This window comes from Vitis riparia, chromosome 12, assembly GCF_004353265.1.
Source record: "Vitis riparia cultivar Riparia Gloire de Montpellier isolate 1030 chromosome 12, EGFV_Vit.rip_1.0, whole genome shotgun sequence".
Classification (NCBI taxonomy): Eukaryota; Viridiplantae; Streptophyta; class Magnoliopsida; order Vitales; family Vitaceae; genus Vitis; species Vitis riparia.
In genome coordinates, this window is record NC_048442.1 from 9,469,231 (window position 1) to 9,495,425 (window position 26,195).

General features: G+C 33.4%; 2 protein-coding genes across 2 annotated transcripts; both read left to right on the forward strand.

Annotated features, from left to right (window-relative positions):
* The first annotated feature begins 2,394 nt into the window (after window positions 1–2,394).
* Window positions 2,395–3,826, forward strand: LOC117926356 (peroxidase N1-like). The gene is made up of 3 exons (XM_034845447.1): window positions 2,395–2,872; window positions 2,959–3,121; window positions 3,229–3,826. The coding sequence occupies exons 1-3, from the start codon at window positions 2,486–2,488 to the stop codon at window positions 3,651–3,653; spliced, it is 975 nt and encodes a 324-aa protein (XP_034701338.1). The 5' UTR covers window positions 2,395–2,485; the 3' UTR covers window positions 3,654–3,826.
* A 10,187-nt stretch (window positions 3,827–14,013) lies between these two features.
* LOC117925950 (protein PELPK2-like) lies at window positions 14,014–14,433 on the forward strand. The gene has a single exon (XM_034845051.1). The coding sequence runs from the start codon at window positions 14,014–14,016 to the stop codon at window positions 14,431–14,433; it is 420 nt and encodes a 139-aa protein (XP_034700942.1).
* The last annotated feature ends 11,762 nt before the right edge of the window (window positions 14,434–26,195 follow it).

Sequence of the window (26,195 nt, forward strand, 5' to 3'; positions counted from 1 at the left end):
TTAATACATTCAATTTTAGTAATTTACTTATGTTTTAAATTGTTGAAAATTTACTAAAATTAACATTTTTTTTATTAATAATTAATTTAAACCACAATATAATAGAACTAAGTGTGACACACCAGCTAGGAGGTCAAAGGTATCATGATCATTTCATATATTAAGCTCAAGGGCCAACATGTGTGTGACTCAATAAAACCAATCATTTAAATTAACCATCTAGAGCATTAAGGAATAATAGTGAGTTTACAAAAAGGAAAGAAGGAAAGAAGGAAAAAACTAAAAAAAAATATACTTGACGAAGAGGTATACATATTAGAACGACTTCCAATCAAACTTCCAAACAAGAAAAAAAACTCAAATAAATTATTTGTAGTGATGTAATCACCAAAGATTTTAGACATTGTTTAATATTTTAGAACAATTCTAAAAAACGATTTTTAATAATAGATTTTTAAAATTGTTCTGTAATGTTTTATAAAACAAATGTTTGTCTAAAACCTAAAATATTTTTAATATATTTTTTTATGTTTTTAAATATGTTTTAAAAATAACTTTTATATGTATTTTTAATCATTCTATACATCTTAAAACAATTAAAAGACATTCTCAAAGAATACTTTGCTTTCAATTTTTAAAAATAGAAAATCGTTTCCTATTTTCTATTTTTCAAAACCGTTTTCTTGTTTTTTTGTTCTAAAAAATTTAAAAATATTTTAAAAAACAGTTATCAAACAAACCTTTAATAATTTTGGTTTGATCATACAGTAATTAATTGATAGTTATTCTTTTAATAAATTCCCACTAACTTTAAGAAATTTGAGCCAAATGTTCATTTTACAAGGATGAACACAAATTAGAGAGAAATTATATGAATTTGACAATACAGGAGTTAGAATATTAATTTGCATAAAGTTGTTTGCAATGGCAACACTATCTTATCATGAAATGGCCGACATAATGGAAGATAATTTCTAAAGAGCACATTGATTTAAAGTAAAAAGATTAGGAGGTTTAACTATTAGTCATTGATTTAAGAACTAGAAATATATCTAAAGAAATACTTAGTTATTGATTTAAATAAAAAGGTTAGAAGGTTTAAATATTAGAGTATGCATGTTTGGTTCTTATAAAATAGGAAAAAAAGAAAAAAGAAAATAAAAAAATGATATTTTTTATATATATTTGATTGTCTTATAAAAAATATAAGAAAACTAAATATAATTAAAATTAATTAAAAATTTATATATATTTAAATTATTTAACATTTATATAGATGAGTTGAAATAAGGTAAATTAGTTTGAATTATAAAATAAAAATAATTTATTCCCTTTAAATCTATTATTTAATTTTTCTTCAATTTTTCTTTTTCTTTATTTTCTTTACATTTTACCACAAAATTTCTTTAAAAAAATTAGCATTTTTTTTAATAAAAATTTTGAAATCCAAACATATCCATGTGTATATGGGAGGGACATGGGCAGACACCATTCCACACCCTCCCCACATTTTCCTATAAATATATATATATATATATATATATATATATATTGATCAATAATATATATGAAATGAAAAATAAATCAATCATTGGTGAGGACTTCACTTTCGTGGAAGGCCTGTTGACCGATTATAATGGAAGTAGCACGATTGAACGGAAAGTTCTTGGAACTTCCAAGGTGGGTTCCACAAAGAATCTTTCTTTTCACATTCTCGTGATCGATGCACTTGACATATTCCAAGCAATTACCCTACCAACATTTTCAAGTACTATTAATTTCTCTACCCACCATGTATCACAGGCAGGTCTGAAGGTGCAGAAAGTATGCATTAAACATTGGTTAATTAGTGACCAATCTGCTATTTCATGCTTGGGAAATCTTCAAATTCTACTTATTACAAGATTTTGAGCTTAATTATAATATTCACTTTGTAATAAAAGAGGAAACAAAATGAAAACTGTGACCCTTTGTGGCTTGTGCCTTCTGTGATTTGGATGTCTCGTGCAATTAAGTCATGTGTGAACATCGGGTTGTTTTGTTTTTTTGGGCACTTGCGAAGAATCTGGCCTATTTGCACTAGTCCTCCTGTTTTCTTCATTAATTATTAATTAGATACTTAAATTAAGGCTTACTAATATGTGTTCATCAAAACCCAAGAGACACCTCCATTTTAGTATTACTGTTATCAGCGATACGCTCACAGGTCATGCCACGACAAAGCACAAATAGAGACGAAAAAGGCCAGCCAATTGGTTTGAAAAATTCTTTTCCTTCATGAATCATGCTCTCAGTAGCCGGCTTTGTTTACTTCTTCACGCGTTTTGACTTCACTCTTACGCCTATATATACTTGCATGCCTCCACCTCTCACAGCATCACTCTTGTGACTTCACACTCTAGTTACATTACACTCGATTCACAAACCCAGCCCTAAGCCCAGCTCTCTTCATTATTAGCTTAATTACATATCATTTATCTTCGTAATGGAGGCTTCCTCATTCTTGTTTCTCTTGCTAATTGCCACGGCTGCTGCATTGGTGCAAGGCCAAGGCACTCGGGTTGGCTTCTATTCCCGTACGTGTCCTCAAGCTGAATCCATTGTTCAGAAAACTGTCCAGTCTCATTTCCAATCCAATCCAGCCATTGCCCCTGGTTTGCTTCGCATGCACTTCCATGACTGTTTTGTCCAGGGTTGCGATGCTTCCATCCTCATCGATGGGTCTTCCACGGAGAAAACAGCTGGGCCAAATCGCTTGTTGAGAGGATATGATGTTATTGACGATGCCAAGACACAGCTCGAAGCCGCTTGCCCTGGAGTGGTCTCTTGCGCTGATATTCTTGCCCTCGCTGCCCGCGACTCTGTGGTTCTGGTAACTTCCACGTTGCATTGAATATATGCTTTTGCAATATTTCTATATCATTCCGATACTCAACTGTGTTACAATTCACCATGCAGACTAAAGGACTAATGTGGAAAGTGCCTACGGGACGTAGAGACGGGCGAGTTTCATTGGCATCTGATGTTAACAATTTGCCTGGTCCTCGCGACTCTGTTGAAGTCCAAAAGCAAAAGTTTGCTGACAAGGGTCTCAATGATCAAGATCTCGTTACTCTTGTTGGTAAGAATAGATATTGGAACCATAGTGAATTCAAGTTAGAATCAATAACCTTGCTTAATTGGTAACTTAACCAGTGTTGGTTTGCTTGTGTGACTATATATAAATAGGAGGACACACCATTGGAACTTCAGCATGCCAAGCCTTCAGATACAGACTATACAACTTCAGTACCACGACTGCAAATGGTGCTGACCCTACCATGGATGCCACATTCGTAACTCAGCTACAAGCCCTCTGTCCAGCTGATGGAGATGTGAGTAGACGCATTGCACTGGACACTGGTAGCTCAGATACATTTGACGCATCTTTCTTTACAAACTTGAAGAATGGACGTGGAGTACTGGAGTCTGATCAGAAGTTATGGACGGATGCTTCCACCAAAACTTTAGTTCAGCGCTTCCTGGGGGTTAGAGGGCTGCGTGGGTTGAACTTCAACGTTGAGTTTGGAAGGTCTATGGTGAAGATGAGCAACATTGGGGTGAAAACTGGGACTGAGGGTGAAATTCGCAAACTGTGCTCTGCAAATAACTAATGAGAGTTTTCCACCACAAAGTGGTGAATTGATGTACCCTTAATTTGATTATTAATTTACCTAAAGTGAAGAAAAGGCCTGTTACGTGCGTGTTGGATGATTTTCATACCTAAAAGTTAGGTGTGAATGGAAAATTGATGCATGGTTAAATATATGATTGCCTTTTGACATTATTATAATTGAATTATTTGCATATATAGATGCTCCGTTCTTGTTTGTTGATTGATTTGTGGATAAGGTTGGCACAGCCATGTCGGCCCCTTTGCATGGTCAGATTGACCCCCCAATGTCAATAGGTGGAAATTGTCTTGGCTTTTATATATTGGATGTGATCCACCATAATTATCTTAATTATTTAAATTAATTGATGATCTAATAAAATTATTAAGTGATTAATGAAAGAATTTTCATAGAGAAAGACATTTGGAAAGAAAAGAAAGCTTTATTTCTTTTATTTAGATTTTTGTTTTTGAGGGAAAATAAGGCTTCTGAGTTATTGTTTGAGATGCCTAAAAATTTTTGTTGATTGTTTCACTAATCAATTTTCTTGCCTCAAATTATAATGAAACTATGAATATGAGAACCACTCTATTTCTACAATACAAGTGTTTTGACTTTCACTTTCACAAAAAAAAAAAAAAAAAAAAAAAAAAAAAAAAAAAAAAAAAAAACATGAAAAACCTTCCAGAGAGAGTACTTTCTTGAAAAATGTGCTCTTACAAATTTTTAGAGGGAAAGGGAATTTCTGGGTGGTTGTAAAACTCCTGGGAACTGCTCTCTCCATTTTCTATTTATTGGGTCAGGTTGGGTTGACCCACTTAGGTACCCAAACCTAGCTCCAACATCTCCTACTTTCACAAGATGGGTTCAACTAGTCTAATCAATAACATACAAGTCCAATCTATTCCACTTTTGAAGGTCATTCATATAAACAAATGAGTCGTTAGACTATGCAAGCACACTTGCAATTTGGGAGCTACAAACTTATGTACTTGTTAAGGATATATAGTAGCTCAATCCTAAAAATCATGAGTGAAAAATAATAATTATGTCTTGTTGTATCCCAAACTTATTTAGTTACATTTTAATGTATGCATTTAATCCCTTAAAGTTGTATACTATACAATATTAATATTCACAATTATATCAACTACAAAAACAATATAACCAATTGACCATGAACAAATCTTCATCATTGTAACTTAAAAAGTATTTCTTTTAAGCTCATGCCTTTTAGATTCAAATTAATCGTTTGTCCAATATGTCCCATTAGGATCTATTATTTTATTTATATTGAAAACATATCAAAGTAGCAACATAATTTTGCTGCCTCAAAACATAGTTACAAATATAAAGAGTACTATAATGGTATTATAATTGTGATAAGCACTAGGGATCTTAAACAGTGAGGATGTAGGGGTTAATCACTCACTTTTCCTTATTAGTCATATTTAAACATATATTGTATGAAATACATACAATGGTGGCTTCTTTTCACTTGGAAAGCATATATCAAACTACCACCATATAGACCTTAATTAAGAGCCTCACACTAGCAGCTTGCTCAAGTTTTGCATCTATAGTTCTCGTTGAATGAGTTATGTTAGAACTCAAGTCCGGTTCAAACATGAAAATGTATTTGTGGGCAATTACATTCAGTCAAAATTTCATTTATTATAAACCTCATCTTGATACTTAATCAAGGTGACACTCATCATCTTTGTATACTTTTCATTCATTTATCATCATTAGTACACTATGTCTCACCCCAACTCATAAACACATTGATTAGGTTGGTTGCTCATGTGAGAGAGTCAACCTCTATCTATTAAATATATTTAAGAGTATATATGTTAGTACCGATTACATATTCAATGATATGAATAACAAATAATCATCTCATTTTATCATGTACATAATATCTCATATCCAATCAATAATGATTCATAACATATGATCAACATAAATTACAACCTACGCATTTTTAATGACTTTACATGCATAGAAAACATGTCTCTTGAAATGAATTTTGTGAATGGATTATCAACCATTTTGCATGTAGGTAAATATTTTAGGATCACCTTATTTTGTGCAATAATATCTCCTATAAAATTATTCTTAGTATCTATATGCTTAGTTTTTCCATGACATTTTGAATTCTTTACATAAGAAATCACAACTTAATTAACATTATAAACTATTAATGGCTCAAAAACATCTATGATTATTCTTAGGCTTTGCAAAAAACTTCTCAACCTCACAACTTCTTGTATTGCAACTGAACATGCAATAAGTTTGGCTTCCATGGTTGGCAAAGCTATAAAACCTTTTTTCTTACTTTTCCATGAGATGACACTATTATTGAGTAAGAATGCATATCCGGATGTTGACTTACGCTCATCTAGATCATCTTCTCAATTGACATTTGAATAATCCACTAAGCACAATTCTTTGCCTTAATAATAAAGGGAATAGTCTATAGTGTCTTTTAGCTAAATACCTAAGAATTCTCTTTATTACTTTCCAATGCATCATTCTAGGATTTTCTTGAAAACGACTCACCATCCCAACAACATAGCATATGTTTGGTCTTGTACACATCGTAGAATACATTAGATTCCCAAAAGCAGTAGAGTAGGGAACATTAGTTATTTTCTTGTTTTCTTTTGGTGTCTTTGGACTCATTTCTTTGGTTACCTTTTCACCTCTTGAAAATGAAGTGTCAATGAGATTGCAACCTTGCATATCAAATCATTTAAGAATTTTCTTAATATAGTGTTCTTGTGAAAGGGCCACTAGTTTGTGAGAATGATCTCTCCAAGAATGTAAGATGCATGCTTCTCCCATATCTTTCATCTCAAACATAGATGACAACCATCTTTTAATGGTTTGAACAAACTCAAAATCATTTTTAGCTATAAGTATACCATCCATGTATAAATATTATAACACATATTTATCTTTATGCTTCTTAATGTAAACACAATGGTCCTCATCAATCATTGTGAGATCATATGAAGTTATTCCACAATGAAATATTAAGTACAACTACCTGGATGATTGTTTAAGGCCATAAATCAATTAATTTAACATGCACGCTTTGTGTTCTTGGCCTTAGATAATGAAACCTATTAGTTATTCCACATAGATCTCTTCATTCAACTCTCTACTAAGGAAAGTTGTCTTATCATCCATTTGGTGTAGCTTTAAATCCATATGAGCTACTATAGCTAAAATGAGGCGAATCAAGGTAAACCTAATTACTGGAATGAAGGGTTCCTCATAGTTTATACCCCTTTGAAGGGTATAACCTTTAGCCACTAGTGAAGCTTTATAATTTTTAATGGATTCATCTACTTTTTGTTTTATTTTAAGAACCCATTTTCCTCAATAACTTTTCAATCTAAAAGCATGAATTTTTTTGCATTAACTGAAATTCCCCTTCCATTATTTTTTTCCATTCATCCTTAGTTGGACAAGTAAGAGCCTTATGAACCAACTTAGGTTCAACATCATTATATTGAGTTACAATATCAACTTCCCCTTTAATTTCAAATCATCATTAAGGAATAATTTGTCAAGAAATTTTTCTCAACATCTACTTTATTACTCTACTAGCTATAAGGACTAGTTTACTCCCACTCAATTCAAGCATCAACTATACATTGTTCGAGTGTGGATCATATATCAAGATCCATCATTTCATAAAGATGTAAATGCCTATCAATCTCACCTATACATGAGATATCATCCTCTAAGAACATGACATGTCATGATTCTAATTTAGTTACCGTTCCATTTTCATGCTCATTTCTAAACACATAACCTTTGGAGTGTTCACTGTATCTTATAAAGATGCATTTCCTTCATCTAAACCTAATTTTCCATAATTATAAGAAGGATTGTGAACATAAGCTGTTGAGCCCTAAGGTTGTAAATTCCTAAGATTAGATTTTTGTTTATTTCGTAACTCATATGGAGTAGATGAAACATACCTTGAGGGTACTTAGTTAAGTACATGATTAACAGTTAACAACGCATATCCCTAACATGAATTACTTGAGCTATCATTAACTTAACCATGTCTAACAATGTTTTATTTCTCCTCTCAACAACATCGTTTTGTTGTAGAGTCCTTAGAATAGTCAATTGTCTACTAATACCATTTTCATCATATAAATCTTTAAATTACCCCGATAGATATTTTCTGCCTTGGTCTATTCTTAATGCTTTAATCTTTTTATTCAACTAGTTCTCAAATATATTAATGTAGCACTTGAAACAATCTAATACTTTTGACTTATGAGAAATTAGTTAAACATGATTGTAACGAGTAAAGTTATCTATAAATGTGATGAAGTACAAAGAGTCATGCCTTGCTCTACCACTTATGGGACCACAGATGTCATAATGGATTAATTGCAATGGTGTTTCAACTTTGATTCCTTTTTTTGAATGGTTTTTTTTTTTTTTTATCAACTAAACAATATTTTCAAGTTGGCATATCAATTTTAGTCAATTGACCTAGAAGATTTTCTTTAATTAGTCTATTTATTCTTTCTTGTCCAATATGCCAAAGTTTTGCATGTCATATGATTACATTATCACATATATTTCTAGAAATAGTCATCCATCAACAAATAATAACTTAAACAACACATAGTTATTAATGTCAAGAACCACAAAACCATCCAAAATGAATCTTTTTCTACTATCTACTTTGGAAGCATTACAAATTTCATTGATTACATGCAAACTAAACAATTGGACTTACTTGTTGTTTGTGACATAGGAACTATTTTTGGGCAAGATAGGTTGTGGAATAAGTCCACCTCATGATAAGATCATTCAAATAATAGATTGAGAATCCCAAGCTAGCATATAGGGACAACCTCTTAGTCAAGAGCAACAAGTTGGGGAGTCTAGCAAAGAGATTGACCATAGTATAAATACACCTAGGAGTCTCACTTGGGGTTAGATCTCCAGTGGTGAAGTACGATGTTAGAATTTTACAACAAACAATTTGGGATTTGTGTGCTACCTGTTTACATTACTTCCAATTAATGGTTGGTGACCCATAAAAAGGGCACATTACTTGTATAGAGTTGAAGTAGCAATCCATGTCAACTCCATAGAAAGCTTATTTTAAGGTATACAAACCTATAAGACCAAATGCAACATGAAAGGCTCTTAGATAATAGCATTACATGACATCACAATCCAATTATTAGTTGACCTTAAACTGAAAAATCCTTCATTTAACTTAGCTTACTGTTAAACAAAGTTGGGATGCAAGTATGAAGAATAATCTACAGAGGTCCATCGATTAAAATTGCAAATCAACTCAATCCAAGAGGCATCGAAGTAGTGGAACAGAGCGTGTGCATCATCTACCACTCCTTGTTTGCATAAAAAAGAGTTACCTATGTTGCCTTAAGGTTCAACCAGCATAGGAAACCTAATCGAACATCTTCATCATTGTCAGAAACTCATGATACTAATACATAACCGTGAAAGATTATCTTGAGTTTCTCTTATCAACTTATGATGACTTACTTTTATATGGTTCCACTAATTGCCCGGATAATCAATACATAGCTCTACCAGCTTTGTGAACTATTCCTAAAACAATATGCCTACAACACTCGAATAAGGCAAAGTACAAACTATCTTGTTGATGTAAGGTAAGAACCCAAGAAGTCCTCAAGAAAAATTGTTTATTAGTTCATATTAGAAATAATGCAAGTAGGAAACAACGATTAAAGAACAATGATAGAGGCCTTTAGAAAAGCCCTACCTCCAAGAAGTCCACTATTTAGGTTATTAGTAAAGGATAACCTGCCCATAAGACCATGACTAAGGAAACACTCAAGCATCGATCAAATCAAGTTGATCACAACGTGACTAAAGAAGGAGCAATTTGGGTTATACAAGGCTTGGCAAATACTAATTGGTACAAGAAGTTCACCCAACATACTCTTTGATGACTATTTTCAACAAATGAAGAGGTCATGACTCCAACTTGAATTATAGGCTCTTATGGAGGATCTTTTTATGCCCTATACTAGCTCGACTTGAAGCAAAAGCTAGACTAGTCCAAACTATAGCTTCACTTTTGGTGAAAAGTCTCATTGGCCTTACACCGCCATTCTTTAACAACCTTTGGCACATTTTGTGGGTATGGTAATTTCCACTTGCCCTAAAAAACTAGAACTAGAACAAGTTAAAGAACCCTCAATTATCTTGCGGGCTTACTCAACTAAGAGCAAAGGAGCATTGACCTTCATGCTAATTTATCAACAATGATAAGCATGTACCTACAACCAACAAGTCAAAAGTCTTACATATACTAAAGTATGTATTCAAAATGACCTCATAAGATGTGTGTTGGTAGTGTCAACTTGATGGTAACAAAATGCACCAAACTTGGAATTATGCTCACCTAAAAAGGTACCATGCTTAAACTACAATATTTCATACTACCTATTTTAAGTATTTCTTATATCAACAATAGAATCTTTACATTAATCAATTATGAGATTGGAAAAAACTGGGCGTGCAGACCTCCAAGAAAAGTCTTACATAGACCATGCTTAAGCCCCAACACTAGAAGATAGTTCTCATAGGAAGTTAACCTCAACAAATAGAGCTTCCCTAGTCTACAAACTTAGAGTTATGATCGTCTTGTAGGACAACCAAAACAAGCACATGGTCCGACACAAAGGACTAGTCACCTCGGCAAGAAGTCTAGGTCATAGCTCAACCTCTCCCCTTAGCCAAGAGATAAGGTCCAAAGCTTGCAACGGTGCAACATAGAAGCCTGCAACAATGCAACATAAAAGCCTACAACAATGCAACATAAAAGCCTATAACAATGCAACATAAAAGTTTGCAATAATGCAACATAACAACCTACTATAATGCAGCAAAATAGCCTGGAATAATGCATCAACTTGCAATCACTTTCCCAATCTCGTTAAACATGCATAATTACTACATGGAATACTAACAAAATAAAAAAACCATGCAAATTCAAAATTGCCAAGTGTTGTCCAAAACAGGTTACAAGCAAAATCCTATCGCAACGAACTAAAAGCATGATAGATACCACCTCCATCAAGGAGACTTTAGTAGAGGAGTCATGGCAAATGCAAAAGGGTTATGCTTTTTGCCCTCACCACCACAAAGCTTAGCATTGTTTATATTGAAACTCCTGACATAAAGGCACATCAACCTCACACTTGCAGGTGAGGTAGGAAGATTTATATCATAGTTTGATTCGTTTGACTACTAGCTTGAGAGACTCCTAATCATGGTGCTTGCCCTGACCTGATCATCAAATATGGTAAGTGATTATTAGAATCCCCAACTCCAAACGCAAACCTCACCAACAAACATTAGACCCTCGGCAAAAGTGGGGAATTAAACATAAAGGATTTTCCTCATCACCATTCCTAAGGAAAATCGAGACCTAGGCTTGTCCACAGACAATCTCACATTGAATCTTGTGATCCTTCTAAGTCCCTACTTCATTATGTGTAGATCTCAAAAGAATTGTGTCATCACCAATCAATGTTTATCACCTAAGTGAAGTAGAAGACAACCAAGCACAAACCAGAAAGTTGAAGAAATCTAGTGACAAGGAACCACTTCAAATATCAGATCTAAACAAGTCGTCATCCTCAACCTGAACCACATCCACTTGGAACTATCCAATAGGACATGTGGCATGAAAACAAGAACAAAAAACAAAGCTTTCCATGGCAACTTTCGATCATGCTTCTTGTTTCAGTATGACTCCTCAAACTATACTTTAGCAAGCTCAACATCTCTGACAAAAAAAAAAAAACACCTTCTTGACTAGAGATAGTTTGTCAAAGATAAACAACTTAGTTTTTCAAGCCTACTCTTTCAAAGAAACGACCAAGATAAAAAACAACGGCCTGTATAACCATTATTTCTTGACATCATTTTCTTGAAGAAACAACCTTCTATCTTCAACCCTTTGGTTTAGAAGAAGTGGAGGCTGGGGGGGCAGGGGAGAGGGGAGTTGGGGGGAGATGTGGGCGGGGAGAGGTGATGAAGATACAAAAAATCAGCTTACTAGAAAATCACAATAAAGCTACCAAAAAACATCCCACCTCTAGGCAAGGACCTTCATGTGAGTACTCATCGAGGTCTACCCAAATAGAAGACTTGACATTAAAGAAAGGAAGTCGACTAAACTTGGCACCTTGCATGATAAGGCTGAAAAAGCCTACAAAAAAGCTTGCAAAAAGCATGCCCCTTTACAAGAATAACCTGCACCTACATGAGAGGAAGACCTGCAAAGGAAATCACAAGCAACAAAGAGACAGGGAGTCCTTCCCTCTTTGAAAAACTCTCTTTGAATCCAAAAACCCTTTTTCTATATTGAGAAACCTTCTTTGTACCCATAAATGGTGGAATAAATTTTTTTATTATCTATAAAGAATTTTAGCTTCTTCAAGTTAGGTTCCTTGTGCGTATTCGTTTTTTTTTCTTTGTTTGTTTATTTGTTTAAATTCTTTTTTTTTTTTTTTTTTTGGGAGATAGACTGTTGTTGGCCTACCATCTATCAGCCTTGTGTTATCTGGGCAACAATCCCCGACAGTTAAGGGAAGTGAGTATCTTTTATTTGATAGGTGTAGAGAATCCTTGAAAATGATACAACAATGTTGAAATTGTGATGTTAATCTAGCATACAGTTCATTGGCATGTCAGACCAAGCTCACACTTGTAGTCAGTGTTGAACATTCATTCCAATGTGGCAGTTGGGTAGGGGAAAAAGTTAAGCCTGGTAAATGATGTACACCATAGATAAGGAAAAACACTCTGGGAGCTGGTGTAGCAAAAATTACTCAGGTATGATATATATGTTATGTTAGGATCTTGAATGGTGAACAAAATTAGTGAGTGTGCCAAAAATTACCGAGGTATATATATTATATTTAATATTCATTTTTCTTCTGAAAACTTTTTATCTTCTTCTCTATCTGGGTTTTTTTGGCACTCCAAGATTCAAGGAGAGCATAAAACTAAAATGGAGAAATGTAGAAAAGTACGCTGACAAGATGTACAAATGATAGAATATGAATCGCTTGAAACTTTGATAAGACTGTTCAAATTACACTACACATTGAAACACAAAGGGTAATCACTCAGTGATAACAATGGCCATGTAATTAATGACTGTAATGTAATAAAACTCAATTCTGTACTTTCATTTATTTTTTATTTAAATTCTTAAACTTTTTTTTTTTGGATGCAACATAGACTTGAAACTTTAAAGAGCTGCAACTCTCTCTCTCTCTCTCTCTCTCTCTCTCTCTCTCTCTCTCTCTCTCTATATATATATATATATATATATATATATATATATATATATATATATATATATATATATATATATATAAAAGATTATTTTTTATTAAAGAAATTCAGTAAAACCCCTATAAAATAATACTTGGGAAATTAAGAGAAATAATTATCTTAATGGATTATTGATTTATTAATCGATCAATAAATGACTATTTATTAATTTATAAAAAGTGTTATGTTTCTAATATATATTACTTATACATGTACAACATATAAATCTAAAAATAACGAACGTAATAAAAAGTTAATACATAAAAGCTTAATTTTAAAAAATATTATTATCTTATACATTTAAGGAAGTTATTGAGTTAACACACCCATTCCGGTTGAAACTGAAAGATTTTATTATTTAAGTAAGTTTATTAATTTATTTAACATTCATTTCTCGAGATTCTATGAATAAAAAAAACTTATCTAACAAACTTATAAATGTTAGATTACATAAGAGACATTAGTTTTATAAAATATTATACTATCCATATATTAAATTATTTGGGTCTTTTCTTTGACTACTTATTATAAAAAAAAATCTGAATAGGAGAAGTTATTTAACGTTTAAACATAATTTAATATTAACGTCACGTCAAGAAAAAAGTTTTAATGGTTAAATTAAGATCCCAGCTATCCTTCATGGTGCTTAGTAGTATATTGATGAAGATAACACCAGGCAGATAAACTTCCATAGACTTTAATCAAGATCCCAGCTACATATGGGTACGGAAAACCCATCCACCAAATCTATTTGATTATTTGGAAGTGATGGATGAGAAGTTGAACTAACAACACAAAGCTCTTCCCAATCCCAACAACTCAGCTTAGGTTCCCATAATCTCCCACACGCTGCATCACATAAGCATTATCCCTCATCTATAAAACCCCAAAGCCAACCCTTGTATGCAAACCATTCTCAGAAGAAACTTCTACCCTCATTCAGAACTCTCAGTCTTTTAGCAATTCAGAAATGGCTCATCACCATGAACCATCCATTCTGTTGCCTCTGCTGCTCATCACTCTGTCCCTAATGAGTGGCAAAGAAGTTCTTGCATCTCGTCACCTTCTCGAAACCGCATTGCCTACGGTTCCTGAGCTTCATAAGGTGGAATTGCCACCTCTTCCTACACTCCCTACTTTGCCTAAATTTGAACTGCCACCTCTGCCTCATGTCCCAACTCTACAAGAACCCCAGCTGCCGACTTTGCCCAAGCCTGAATTGCCAACCGTTCCACATGTCCCAGCTTTGGAGAAGCCTGAACTGCCAGAATTGCCTAGTCTGCCCCATCTACCTGACCTGCCTAAGCCCACACTACCTACCATCCCAACCCTTCCAAAGGACATACCCTTCCCTTCTCTTTCCCCACCCCACTCAACCACTAGCCCTTGAGCTTTTCCCGTGCTGAGTTTCATATCATCATCGCAGTCTTATTAGATTTTCGGATGGAGTAGAGATTGATATGGGAAGGAATCCTTAAAATCCAGGGTTGCACTCTGGTTCATATGTGTGTGGATTGGTGCTGATAGTTGTGTGGAGTCTGTTTTCGTTTATAGTTTTCTGTTGGCATGTACTGATTTGTGATTGTGGTTGATTTTTGAGGGGGTGTCTGATGTGTGAAAATGGGTTCTGATTGAAGTTACTTGTATACTTTCATGGTTATTAATTATTTATGGTTCCTGTTTTCTCGCAAATACCTTTTGAAGTGGAAGTAAAAGTACAAACAACAATCTAGCCGCTGATTAGATGTTCATAATATCCAGAACAATATTGAGTTAATGGAGCGGTTTGCATCCCATCACCCAATTGTTGCCATGAAAGGGTGGCATAAACCATTCAATGATAATAAAGCCCTGATGACTATCTTGTGAAAATAATAGTATAATAATAATTAATAAGAATTATCACAATTATTTCATTTCAAAACCAGCAGCTTATTTATGGGGTGCAGCCACTGCTTAATTATCTACCTCAGAACTTGGTAAAAGGTTTGGTGGTGCTAAACTTTTAGAGAATTAATTTTCATTTCTCTTCCAAGAAACACACAAAAGCCTAAAATTATGCATCCTGGAGAAGAATGTGCATTGGAATTTGGAACTATCCGCTGTATAAATTTTTTGTTAATGAGATATTTTGGGTGATGTGCAGTTGCTGACATTGTTATGGAGGAACAAGAACTTATCAGTTGAAATCCTAATCGGGTTTATGATCGTCTGGTTTCTTTTCGAAGTTTTAGAGTACCATTTTATTACCCTTCTCTGTGTTACAGCATGATCTTCCTGATGCTTGCAATTTTCATTTGGTCTGATGGGGCAGGATTCATAAATTGGTAATATTTTGGTCCTAGGCATGCCAGATGACCACAGATCACCTCTCTAACATCTATTCTGAATCCTAGGCTCCTTTTTCTCTTCTAACAAACAGACTTGACTAGCCACTTTGGTTATATCAGGTACTGATAATGAGGCAAGTTTTAAAGCAGCCAATATGTTGTTGATGGAGAAGTGGAAGCATTTGTTTTGGCCTCCTTGTGCAACCCACTGTATTGATTTAATGCTTGAAGATTATTGCAAGCATGAAGCAGATTAAGGAGACATTAGATCAGGCTAAGATGATCACAAGATTTATTTGTAATAGTTGAAAGTAGTAAATTTGATGAAAGTGTTCACCAAGGATAGATGTTAAAGCCAGGAATAACCCATTTTGCCACTGAATTCTTTTCACTTGAGAGTTTTATACGTTATGAGGCTAATTTAAAGAGAATGTGTACAACAAATGAGTGATGTGAATTCAATAAAGATAGGAGTAGAAAAAGCCTAAGAGATAAGGTATCCAACCTTATCTTAACTTATCTATTTTGGAAGAAAACAGGGGAAGTTCAAACCATCATGGAACCTCTCATCAAAGTATTGAAAATGGTTGATCAAGATAAAAAGCCCACACTATCAATCATTTATGAAGCAATGGATAGAGCTAAATTGGCTATCAAGGCATTGGTTAAGCAATGAGAAAAGTATTGGGAAGTCATTGATAGAAGGTGGGAAGGTCAATTGCACAGACATTTGCATGCTGCAGGTAATAACACTACAACAAAAATAATTTATGGTGTCACTATTTATGGTGTCACTTTTAAAATAATGACACCATATGACTTAAAATTCATAAAGGCGACACATCATATAAAATTTTTTAATTAGGATAGATGATATTAATTTTAAGTTTAGTGTCAGTTTTAAAAAAGTGACACCATATAAAATAAAAATTTTAAAATATTATAACTAAATGGGCCCACTTTGAGAATAATGATAGAATATAAAAAAAAACTCATTGTTTCCACATTCCCACAATCCAAAAAAATCTCATTCCATAACTCATAACCATAACTTTCTTCTACCTCTCTTCTCACACCCATAGTTCACACACAACTGCTTTTCTCTACTTCATGGACTCTCAGGTAACCCAAAATCTCTCTATCATTTTTTTTTCTTTTTTTTATTAATGCCAAAATCTTTATTAGCACAACTGATTTACATTCATTGATTTGGTATATTTGTAATGTAGATTGTGTAAATGGTGTTTTTTTTATTGAGTTGTAGGAAAGTAAAAATTAGGTTTAACATTCCACCATATCTTTTGTTTCATTGTTAAATCCATAAATCCCAAAACAAATGAAAATAAGATAAATGAATGATTTTTTAATATCTTTCATACTCAAAATGAGGGATAAATATTTTACAGTATGAAATTTTCTTTTGATCTTACAAGAAATTTATTTTGATGAGATTTTCTATTTGTTTTCTAGGAATATTATAGTATATTGTGATGAAGATATATATCGGTGATATTTGAAAAATAATTTTTTAGAAAATTATTCTCAATATTGTCATCTCCCACAAAAGGAAAAATGAAATAGTTTCCATATCATGTTAGAGTTGGTTTAGAATGTTGGAATTAACAATGAGAAATTAATTTTATTTTCTATTTATTAATGTAAATGAATTGTTTTTAAAAATTTAAATAGGAATGAAAATTTTTATAATTATAAAAATGATCAAATCTCATATTTTGATTTTTTTTAAAATTCTTTTACATGGTATTATGGTTAATATCTCATCTTGTTCTATTCATTTTTTTTTTAATTCTTAAAATATGTTTTTTGTTTTTTATTTTTACCTTCTTTTCTTATTGTTTTTATATGCGTTCACCAAAATTTAAAGTAATTTGAGATTGATGATGAAATTTCCCTTTCAAGGTTAAAAAATTTCTATAAAATCCTTTTATTACATAAATTTTCCTTCCATAAAACTTTTTTTTTTTTGAAAAAGATATTTTATAATTTTCTTTTGATTTTCTATGAAATTTCCTTTAATTTGTTTATTTTCTAAGAATATTATAATATGTTGTGATGAAGATATTGGTTGGTAATATTTGGAAAATAATTTTTGAGAAAATTATTCTCAATATTGTCATCTCCCTCAAAAGGATTCTAAAAATTTGTTTTATTTTTGTTTTGTTTTCTTATTGTTTTTATATGCATTGACCAAATTTTGGAGTAATTTGAGATTGATGATGAAATTTTCCTTTCAAGGTTAGGAAATTTCTATAAAATCCTTTTATTACAAAAAATTTTCCAATCCCTTCCATAAAACTCTTCATTTTCTTCATTTTTCTTTTTTCTGAAAAAGATATTTGATAATTTATTGATCTAAAGAATATCAAAAGTAAAATTTAAAATATTGAATATCTTTTCCTTTGATGTTTTTAATCTTTTATTATTTTTATTTGAACATAATTTTCATATCCAGATTTTTTATTAATTATTTTAATTAGAAAAAATAAATATTAATTGGAGTTATGACTGAAAAATTAATAATTTTTATGAAAGTTTCTTTAATTCTTTCTCATACTAATTTTTCTCTTAACATTTTTTAATAATGAATTAGGTTTTTTGTCTTATATACACAATCTTCAAGCTTGTTATAATATCATGTCCTCTCATATTAGTAGTTGAAAACATTTTTATATTTTGTTACTAAAATTTTATTTTATATAATTGAGATGAAATTTAATGGACATTGTTATTTCACAAAATGAACATTAAAAAAATATTGAAATTAAAAAAATCCTTCCAAGAAATAAAAAAATATATAAAAAGAATTAAATGTTAAAAATGATTTTTAAAAGCACAATGAATTATAAAAAAAATAAATTTAAAAAGTGCATATTTTAAGTGGAAGATTACTATTTTCTAAAATTTTAGATTTATTTTTTGATTTTCTAGTTTTGCTTTATTTTTTATTTTCTTGAATTGTTTTTATTTGAGTTCAAATGTGATTGCTTTGTTATGAGATTCATTAAAGAGACAATTGCTGATTCTACAATTATTGTATTAAAGGTTTTACTCATTTAATGAATTGTATTTAGTTTCATACTTCCAATTATTATGATATTAATGTTATTCTCATTTTATTTCAGTTTTATGATATAAAAAAAAAACATATTCTCAAGTAGAATTTGATGAAATTAGAGGAGAATTAACTTCTTTTGTGTTATAACTAATCATGAATCATATTGATAAATCATGATCATGCATGGTGAGTCCCTTAGTTGTTATATGAATTTTCCATTGGTATTGTATAACATTACTTATTCTTTACAAACTATTTTTATATCAAAATGGGAAAAAGAAAAAAGAAAACATTAGTACTTAGATTTGTTTATTTTTTATAACATCAATTAATTTTTATTTTCAATAAAACTCTAAATCTCATTAAACTATGAAATGCAGGTATACACCCTTGGGAAAACATTATGAAGAATAAAAAGAAAGGAGAAAGAAACAACAACATTTTGGGTTTTTAGATGTGACTCTTATGCCATACATTATAGGACATCAATGTTACTTTATTTGGTATTGAGAATTTTGGGTTTTTGGATGCAACTCTTGTGTCATTTTATGATTAGCCGGTTTTATGTATATGAAATGCAGATATACATGAATGTTGGAATGCTTAACATTTCTAAATCATATTTTAATATATATTCACTTTTCTTTTTTAGTTTTGGTGGGTTTGATGTACTATCATTTTGTAAACATTTGATATACAAATATCACTGGATGATGTAATGTATTATAGGTTAATCCATAAGCATTACGAAAATATAAGTTAAATGTGATATGATTATTATATTTATGGACAAAATATACACAAATTGATCTTATTTGTTAATAAGCATTACAAAAATCAACAGGCTAATTAATAAAAAACAACCATATCTTCCATAATCATTTACAATGATGTGACACCATAACTCAAAGGTGATGCATTTAACGTGACACCATAACTAAAAGGTGATGCATTTAATATGACACCTTATATATCTCATGCAACTCTATATCAAATTAAGTATAACTAAAAATATATGGTGTCGCTTCTGAATATGTCACCATTTATCTGCTTTGGTGTCGCTTCCAAATACGTCACCAATTGGTACCCTCTATGGTGTCAGTGGATAAGGTGACGCTATGTTGTAGCGACACCCTATGTTTATAGTGACTCATTATAAATGTCACCATATCTCTCTTTTTCTTGTAGTGTAAAAAGATTCTTTATATTTTTTTTTTTTTCAAGTACAAATTATTATAAATTGATTATTATTTAACTTATAGCAACATAATTTTTAAATCCAATGTTCTAATATTCAAAGCATTTCTCCAACCATCCAAAAATTAAAGTTGGATTAAAGGAGGTTATCAAGATATTAGAGCCAGATTTGGATAGACAAAAAAAAAACTATTAACGAGGTATAATAATAGTTTGTGACCTTTATATAATACATTTTGTATATGTAATGTGCATTAATAAAGAAAAATGTGAATGATGTAGGTGAAATTATTTGTTGACAACCGAGGAGAATTTGGAAGTGCACTTACAAAGAAAACAATAAATCAATATCTTCTAGGTAATCAATACATTTACATCTATTACAAATAAGAAATTATCATCATTTTTTGTTAAATATATCATAGTGATTAATAAGTATGCATTTTCTTTATTATAGATGAATGATGGAACAACTATGACGAAGAAGGTCCACATCTACAAAAGATTGTTGTTAAAATTAAAGCCAAACTTGTTCGTCATCAGGTTGTGAAAGAAATTGGAGCCACGTGGTTATTGATTCACACAAAGTTGCGCAACCATTTGGTAATGAAAAAGTTGCATAAGTTAGTTTATGTGCACTACAATATGCGACTTCGAGTTAAGAATTTGATGCAAGAGCGAAACAATGAAGATTTATACAATCCAATTGATCTGAATCATATCTTTAATGATGATGATTGATTCGTGCCCAGCTGGTGTATGCCCTGTTGATTGGTGTTCAATCAATTGGTGTACTCCGATTTCGGTCCGCAGACAGGAGTAATCAACAAAATTTATAAACCTATTTCACCATATACTAGGGTAGCATTAGCTAGCATAGCATAGTGGCTCTAAGATCGTCCACAGGGATGGGTTTTCAAATTACAACTGATATTAGTTCAAAAACTAAATTGGTGATTTTTCTTTTTAAGGTTAGCTTTAAAAGAAAACATAAATATGTTTGAAAAGGTTGGTTTTTGGTGAAACCAAAAATAAAGTAACTGAAATTACTTATAAAAGAAAAGTGCTTCTTGGAGTTTTAGATCACCAGGCTCAGGTTCGTCATACAAAAAGGGAGATTTCGGTCACTTGAATCTTTTCCTCGCATTGGGGATTTAATATATAGTTATTTCTCGAACCGGTGTGGTACAGATGCTTTCCCTTTATGGTTTCAAACACTAAATCCCTGTCACTGAATCATCTTGCATTGGTTCACACCTCTCACCTAGTATTAGCCATTCAGGGTGATCCTTAACCTTGGATTACTCATTAAAAGCTCGCAAGAGATAACTAATGGATGTTTCTTGGGAGTCCAAAAGCTTACCAAGTGTTGGCTATTCTAGATAATCCTACCTTTAAACCACCTCCCAGAGGTTCGCAAGAGATAAACTAGTGTATCTCAATGGATGGAGATCACTTGCCCTACCAAGTGTTGGCCCAGGTGATTTTAAGGAATTTTAAGTTAATTAAAAAGATAAAAACCATTAACGGGTCACACTTTCTTTTCATTAAAAACTGAAACAACAAAACTTCCACTTTTGTATCCGAAACCTTACCCAGTTTCCTTCACTCCAAGAAACAAAAAGCCTAGCCACTCATCCTCTGGGAAAACATTCTCAGAGTTTGATTTTCTAGAAATAAAAATAACTAGAAAACAAAATGAGAAGGTAAGGCAGAGCAAAGCTCTGTGTATTACTTTCTTGAAAAACTATACAAAGTGTCGTCCCTGAGAAAAACTCCCGAGCGATCTTCTAAAAGAAAATTACAATAGATATTATATAGAGAGGTTATTCACCCCTCCTGCTAACTTCCCAACCAAGAAAACTTGTCATTGGTGGGTTACAAGAAGAAAATAGGGATTTACACACAAATATCTGAAGATAAATATCAAACGGAGTCGGTGCGCAAATATCTCAAATCACGGGTGGATTTCGCAAATTGAAATTATCCATTTCGCAAGTTGTGAAATTGTCCTGCAACTTATCAGCTCTCTGTCTTGCAGCTATTCCTTTCTCCTTTCTACTTTGCAAGTTGCGAAAATTTTGCAAGTTGGATTCCACAACTTGTGAAATTGCTGGATGGTTGATTTCTTCTGTGTTTTTCTTCCTTGCATCCTCGTTTGGCTTTGGAAAAGGGTTATGAAGCTCCAAAGCTTATATCTTCATGAATTTGAGCTTCAACTTACTTTGCCATGAAATATACAAAGATCTCTCTCATTCTTGGATTGCTTTGGTGATAAAAAAAAACTATCAAAAACACCAAAACTTAACACAATTTGATCAGAAACGATTGCAAGGGTCCTTAACATGCCAATTGAGTTAAAAGACAATAACTACTACTGAAAAGTGTTTAAAAGAGTTAATTACAAGCTATAAAATAGCACTTTTTGAGTAGTAATCACTTTCCCCAACCGACATATTGCTAGTCCCTTAGCAATGAGAGAGAAAAAATAAAAATAAACAGTACTATAATTTACAACATCATGCTGATCACTCCAAAAAATTTCAAGTGGCATGATGATCAAACTCTCTCATGAGACATTAAAGACATAAAACTCAAACTTCAACAAGAGTTATCAAATAACTTGCCTAATCACAATTCATAAAGAGAAGGCATTATGCAAATTTAATCTTTAAAAGAATTTCCACTCCCAAAGGGTCAATCCTTACTCTTCCACAAAAATCTAAGTGTTACTTATTAGTTTCCGAATATAATATGCTGAACTAATCTCTCCTCCCCAACCTAGTTTTTTTTTTTCAAATCTTAGCAAACTGATCAACCTCCAATAGGCTAAGAACGCACCTCATTTATTTCACACATTTTTTTTTCTTGTAGGAGTACAAAGCTTAAAGGTATTCTTTTCTAAATTGTCCATGTAACGGGGGTCCATCGATGACTCCCAACCAATTAAGGTTTAGGGCATCAAGCTTCAAGGATCTTTTGACCACTAACTCCTCGGATTTTACCCCAGAGTTTTGAGATTGGAATTCAATACCCAAACACCTACAGTATGTTAAACTCCACCTATTCACCCTTGTAACAAGCATTCAGGTCGGTGACTCCCAACCAATGAAGGCTTAGGGCACTAGGTTTTAAAGATTTTCACTATATACCCCTCAGACCTTGCTCGGGTTTCAAGGCAAGTAAAACATTTTTCAAAGGCTCATTGGCCTTTTCTAAGGTGTCCCAACACTATTAAAATGAGGTCAAAGATACCAAGTCTAAAATTTCCTAAGTCAAGGGGTGAAATAGTTTTTCATCTTATACTCGGAATCTAGTGTGCACAATGTGTGGTAAGCTTAAAGTGGACGAAATAAGTTGAATTCAATAGAAGTTTCAACAATTCATCAACTTTAATAAGCATAATACAAACTCTAAGTAAATTCAATTTCTTTCATTTCATTTTGAGAAATTTTCCTTGATAACCATGAAGAGTATTCAATTTTTTTTTTAAATTTACACAAAAAGTAACTAAATTACCATTTATAACCTATCATTATAAACAATATTTCCTTCCTCAACTTCTCCCTCCAACCATGCTGAACATTGCCCTCAATGTTTGAAGAGTAATTGAAAATAAATGGAGGAAGTGGTATCTCCTGAGTGGAATAAAGTCTGAATTGTATAGGAGGAACCACATGATTCAAAAAAAAAAAAAAAAATGAGTAGAGGAAATAAAATAAAAATATGCCAAGTATACTAAAAAATGATGGATATGTATTACTTTAAGGAAGTACAATATGAAATATGCACAAGTAATACATCCAATCCCAGTATATAAAACATAAAAAACATGAGATTAAGAGTTCTACTATAATAAGTAAATACAAAAAGTAGATAGATGATCAGGTAGTGGTAGGAGGGTCATGTAGAGACAATGGCTCTGCTATGGTAGTTTGAGTACTCTGGATCGGAGTCTCGACCTCTGCTGTAGTAGTCTTCTCATGAGGCATCGTCTACTCTGCTATAGTAGCCTCCTGAGATGGAATAGCTTGCTTAGCTAAAGTAGCCTCCTCAGATGGAGTTGTAGGCTCTGATGGACCAGGCATATATGCTCATGTGGTGGTGAAATACCCAAATGCTGTTGTATCTGCCTAAGGATGGCAGTATGCTGGGTCTGCGTGGCAATAAGCTGATCCTAATGTGCATGTATGACAGCTCTCCGCTGGGCGAGAACACTCTGAGTGGTACTCAATGTCTACAATGTATCTCTAAACTATGAACTAGATATGGTGATAGAGGACTCAGATGGAGGAGGTGCTGATGTAGCTAGTACAACTGGTGGAGCTTCAGGCGTGGTAGGAGGAGCAGAAGATGTAGCCTCAGGCATGGGCACTGTAGAAGGTGCTGCAGGGGCAGGTGGTATGATCTCTATAGGTATCTCGGCCTGCTATGCCTGTGGTGGCATCTCATCCTGTAGTAACTCTGGAGGTACTGGCATATCTGGGGCTCCTAGAGGTGCAACATAGGCCGTCAGATGATTCCATTTGTCGAGAGTGAATAACTCTCGGCAAATGTGGCGACGCTCAAGTTGAGTCTCAGAAGAATAACCCAAATGCTCTAATATCTGACAAAGCAACCTGGGAAAAAGTAATGGAATGGCATCTGCTCTCTGGAGCTTTTTCCTGTGGACCTTCTCTTCAAAGTAGAGAAGAGAGGTCATAACCAAATGATGAAGGCCAAAGTAAAAACCCTCTGATATCCGGAATAACGCCTCCAATATATCTCCTCTCCTTTACACCATATGCTGAAGTGGAAATATGTTGGAACGCAGCACCACATCTAAAAAAAGCATCCTAGGTGGAAGCGCCTTCCTAAGAAGAAATGAGCGTGTAGAGGTCCTCCTGGACAATATACGGACCATGTCTCTCTGAGAGAAATGGGACCACTCTCTAAAATCTGCTAGACTCAAAGGCTCATATGGAATGTGTAGGGCCTCTGGAATGTGTCTGGCTCCAAGGATACCATAGAGTCCATCAATAGTGAAGTGGATGACAGTAGGATCCCGGACGCGACGAGTAGTCATAGACTGATAAAAGTGTAGTGCTACTCTAGGATAGAAGAAGTCCCTAGGAGTCATCAGGTGCTCCAAATGGTATCTCTACAGTAGGTGGAACGAATCTCTAAGCTCCGACTGTTATCTGAAAGTCTCCATATCAAAACATAGCTCGGAGTGGAATGACATTGCTCGATAATCCAAATTTCCCTTTATAGGTGGCTGTGTAACCATAGGTTGCCTGATAATCACTTCTGGAGTCATCCTAGAAGGAATCTGAGACTCTGTAGTAGGCGGTTGAGGCTATGGAGGTGCAGATGACTCTCCTGAGCTTGAAACTTTGGCTTTCTTTGCAGGAGGGTGACGAACTGATTTCTTGGGATGCGAAGTGCTTACCCCAGGTGTAGTGGGTGGTCTCCTCGTCTCGTACCTGTGCTGAAGAGGGCTAGATGGCACTCCACCCTAAGAAGGTGGAATGGAAGAGGCTTGTGGAGCCTCAAACATGGAATCCCGAGCAGGTGGAGCTCTTGGCCTTGGATTGCGGGCTGATGGAGACGCGGTTTGGGCTCCTCTTGTCTTGGCCATGGCTAAAATGGAGAGGCTCGTGTTCCACAAGGTACGCGGAGGTGCGCAGAGTGCTTCTTCTTTAGACGCACGACCTCTAGGCTTCCTATGGAAGGGATGCTCTGAAATTTTGGGGTTTCACAACTTATAGGGTTTTTTCGCAACTTGGAGGGGCTGTGCGAAATGAAAAAATGAGCAAACTAGAGGTTTAAATAGGAATTTAAACGACAGTTGGTATTTTTGCAAGTTGGCCTGAATTCACAAGTTGCCCCATTTCGCAACTTCAAGTTGATTTGCAGGCTGCGAAAATGGATTTTTAACTTGCGAAATGGCACATGTGTGCCTGGAGGTGCTTTTGCAGGCTACGAAAATTTTCGCAAGTTGAATAGTGGACTTATGAAATTGAGCTTTGAGGATTTCGCAAGTTGAACCCTATTTTCGCAAGTTTGAATATTGCTCTGTTTTTCAGGCTTTTTCTCCCCATTAGTTCTTTAAGGCTTTCCTCCAATTCCTTTGAAGTTCCTCCTAATTTTGATCATCCAAAAAGTCTAAGTTAGATTAAAATAAAATAAATTAAAGCTAGAATTAAAATTAAAACAAATAATAAAGCTTTTAAATCAACAAAATTGAAACAAAAAACATGGACTTTGGTTAGTCTTAAAAAAAACTAAGTCCATCTACTCCTTTTTGGTTAAGATTGTTGTGGCTCAATGAGACTGACTTCCTCCTTGTCTTGATTGAAAGGCTCCATGAATGGCTTGAGACGGTGGCCATTGACTTTGAAAGTGTCTATGCTGTTGGAATTGAGTAGTTCCACTAATCCATTGGAATGCACTTGGTGAATAATGAAAGGGCCTATCCACCTTGATTTTAGCTTTTCTGGAAAATGTGGAGCCTAGAGTCATAGAGTAAGACTCTTTGTCCATTTTGAAATTCTTTTTTGGAGATTA

Excerpts from the sequence above, each read along its gene's own strand:
- LOC117926356 (XM_034845447.1), top strand. The coding sequence starts at position 2,486 with ATGGAGGCTTCCTCATTCTTGTTTCTCTTGCTAATTGCCACGGCTGCT. Across the intron at positions 2,873-2,958 it reads CCCGCGACTCTGTGGTTCTG|ACTAAAGGACTAATGTGGAA; the intron begins GTAACTTCCACG and ends TTCACCATGCAG. Across the intron at positions 3,122-3,228 it reads AGATCTCGTTACTCTTGTTG|GAGGACACACCATTGGAACT; the intron begins GTAAGAATAGAT and ends ATATATAAATAG.
- LOC117925950 (XM_034845051.1), top strand. The coding sequence starts at position 14,014 with ATGGCTCATCACCATGAACCATCCATTCTGTTGCCTCTGCTGCTCATC.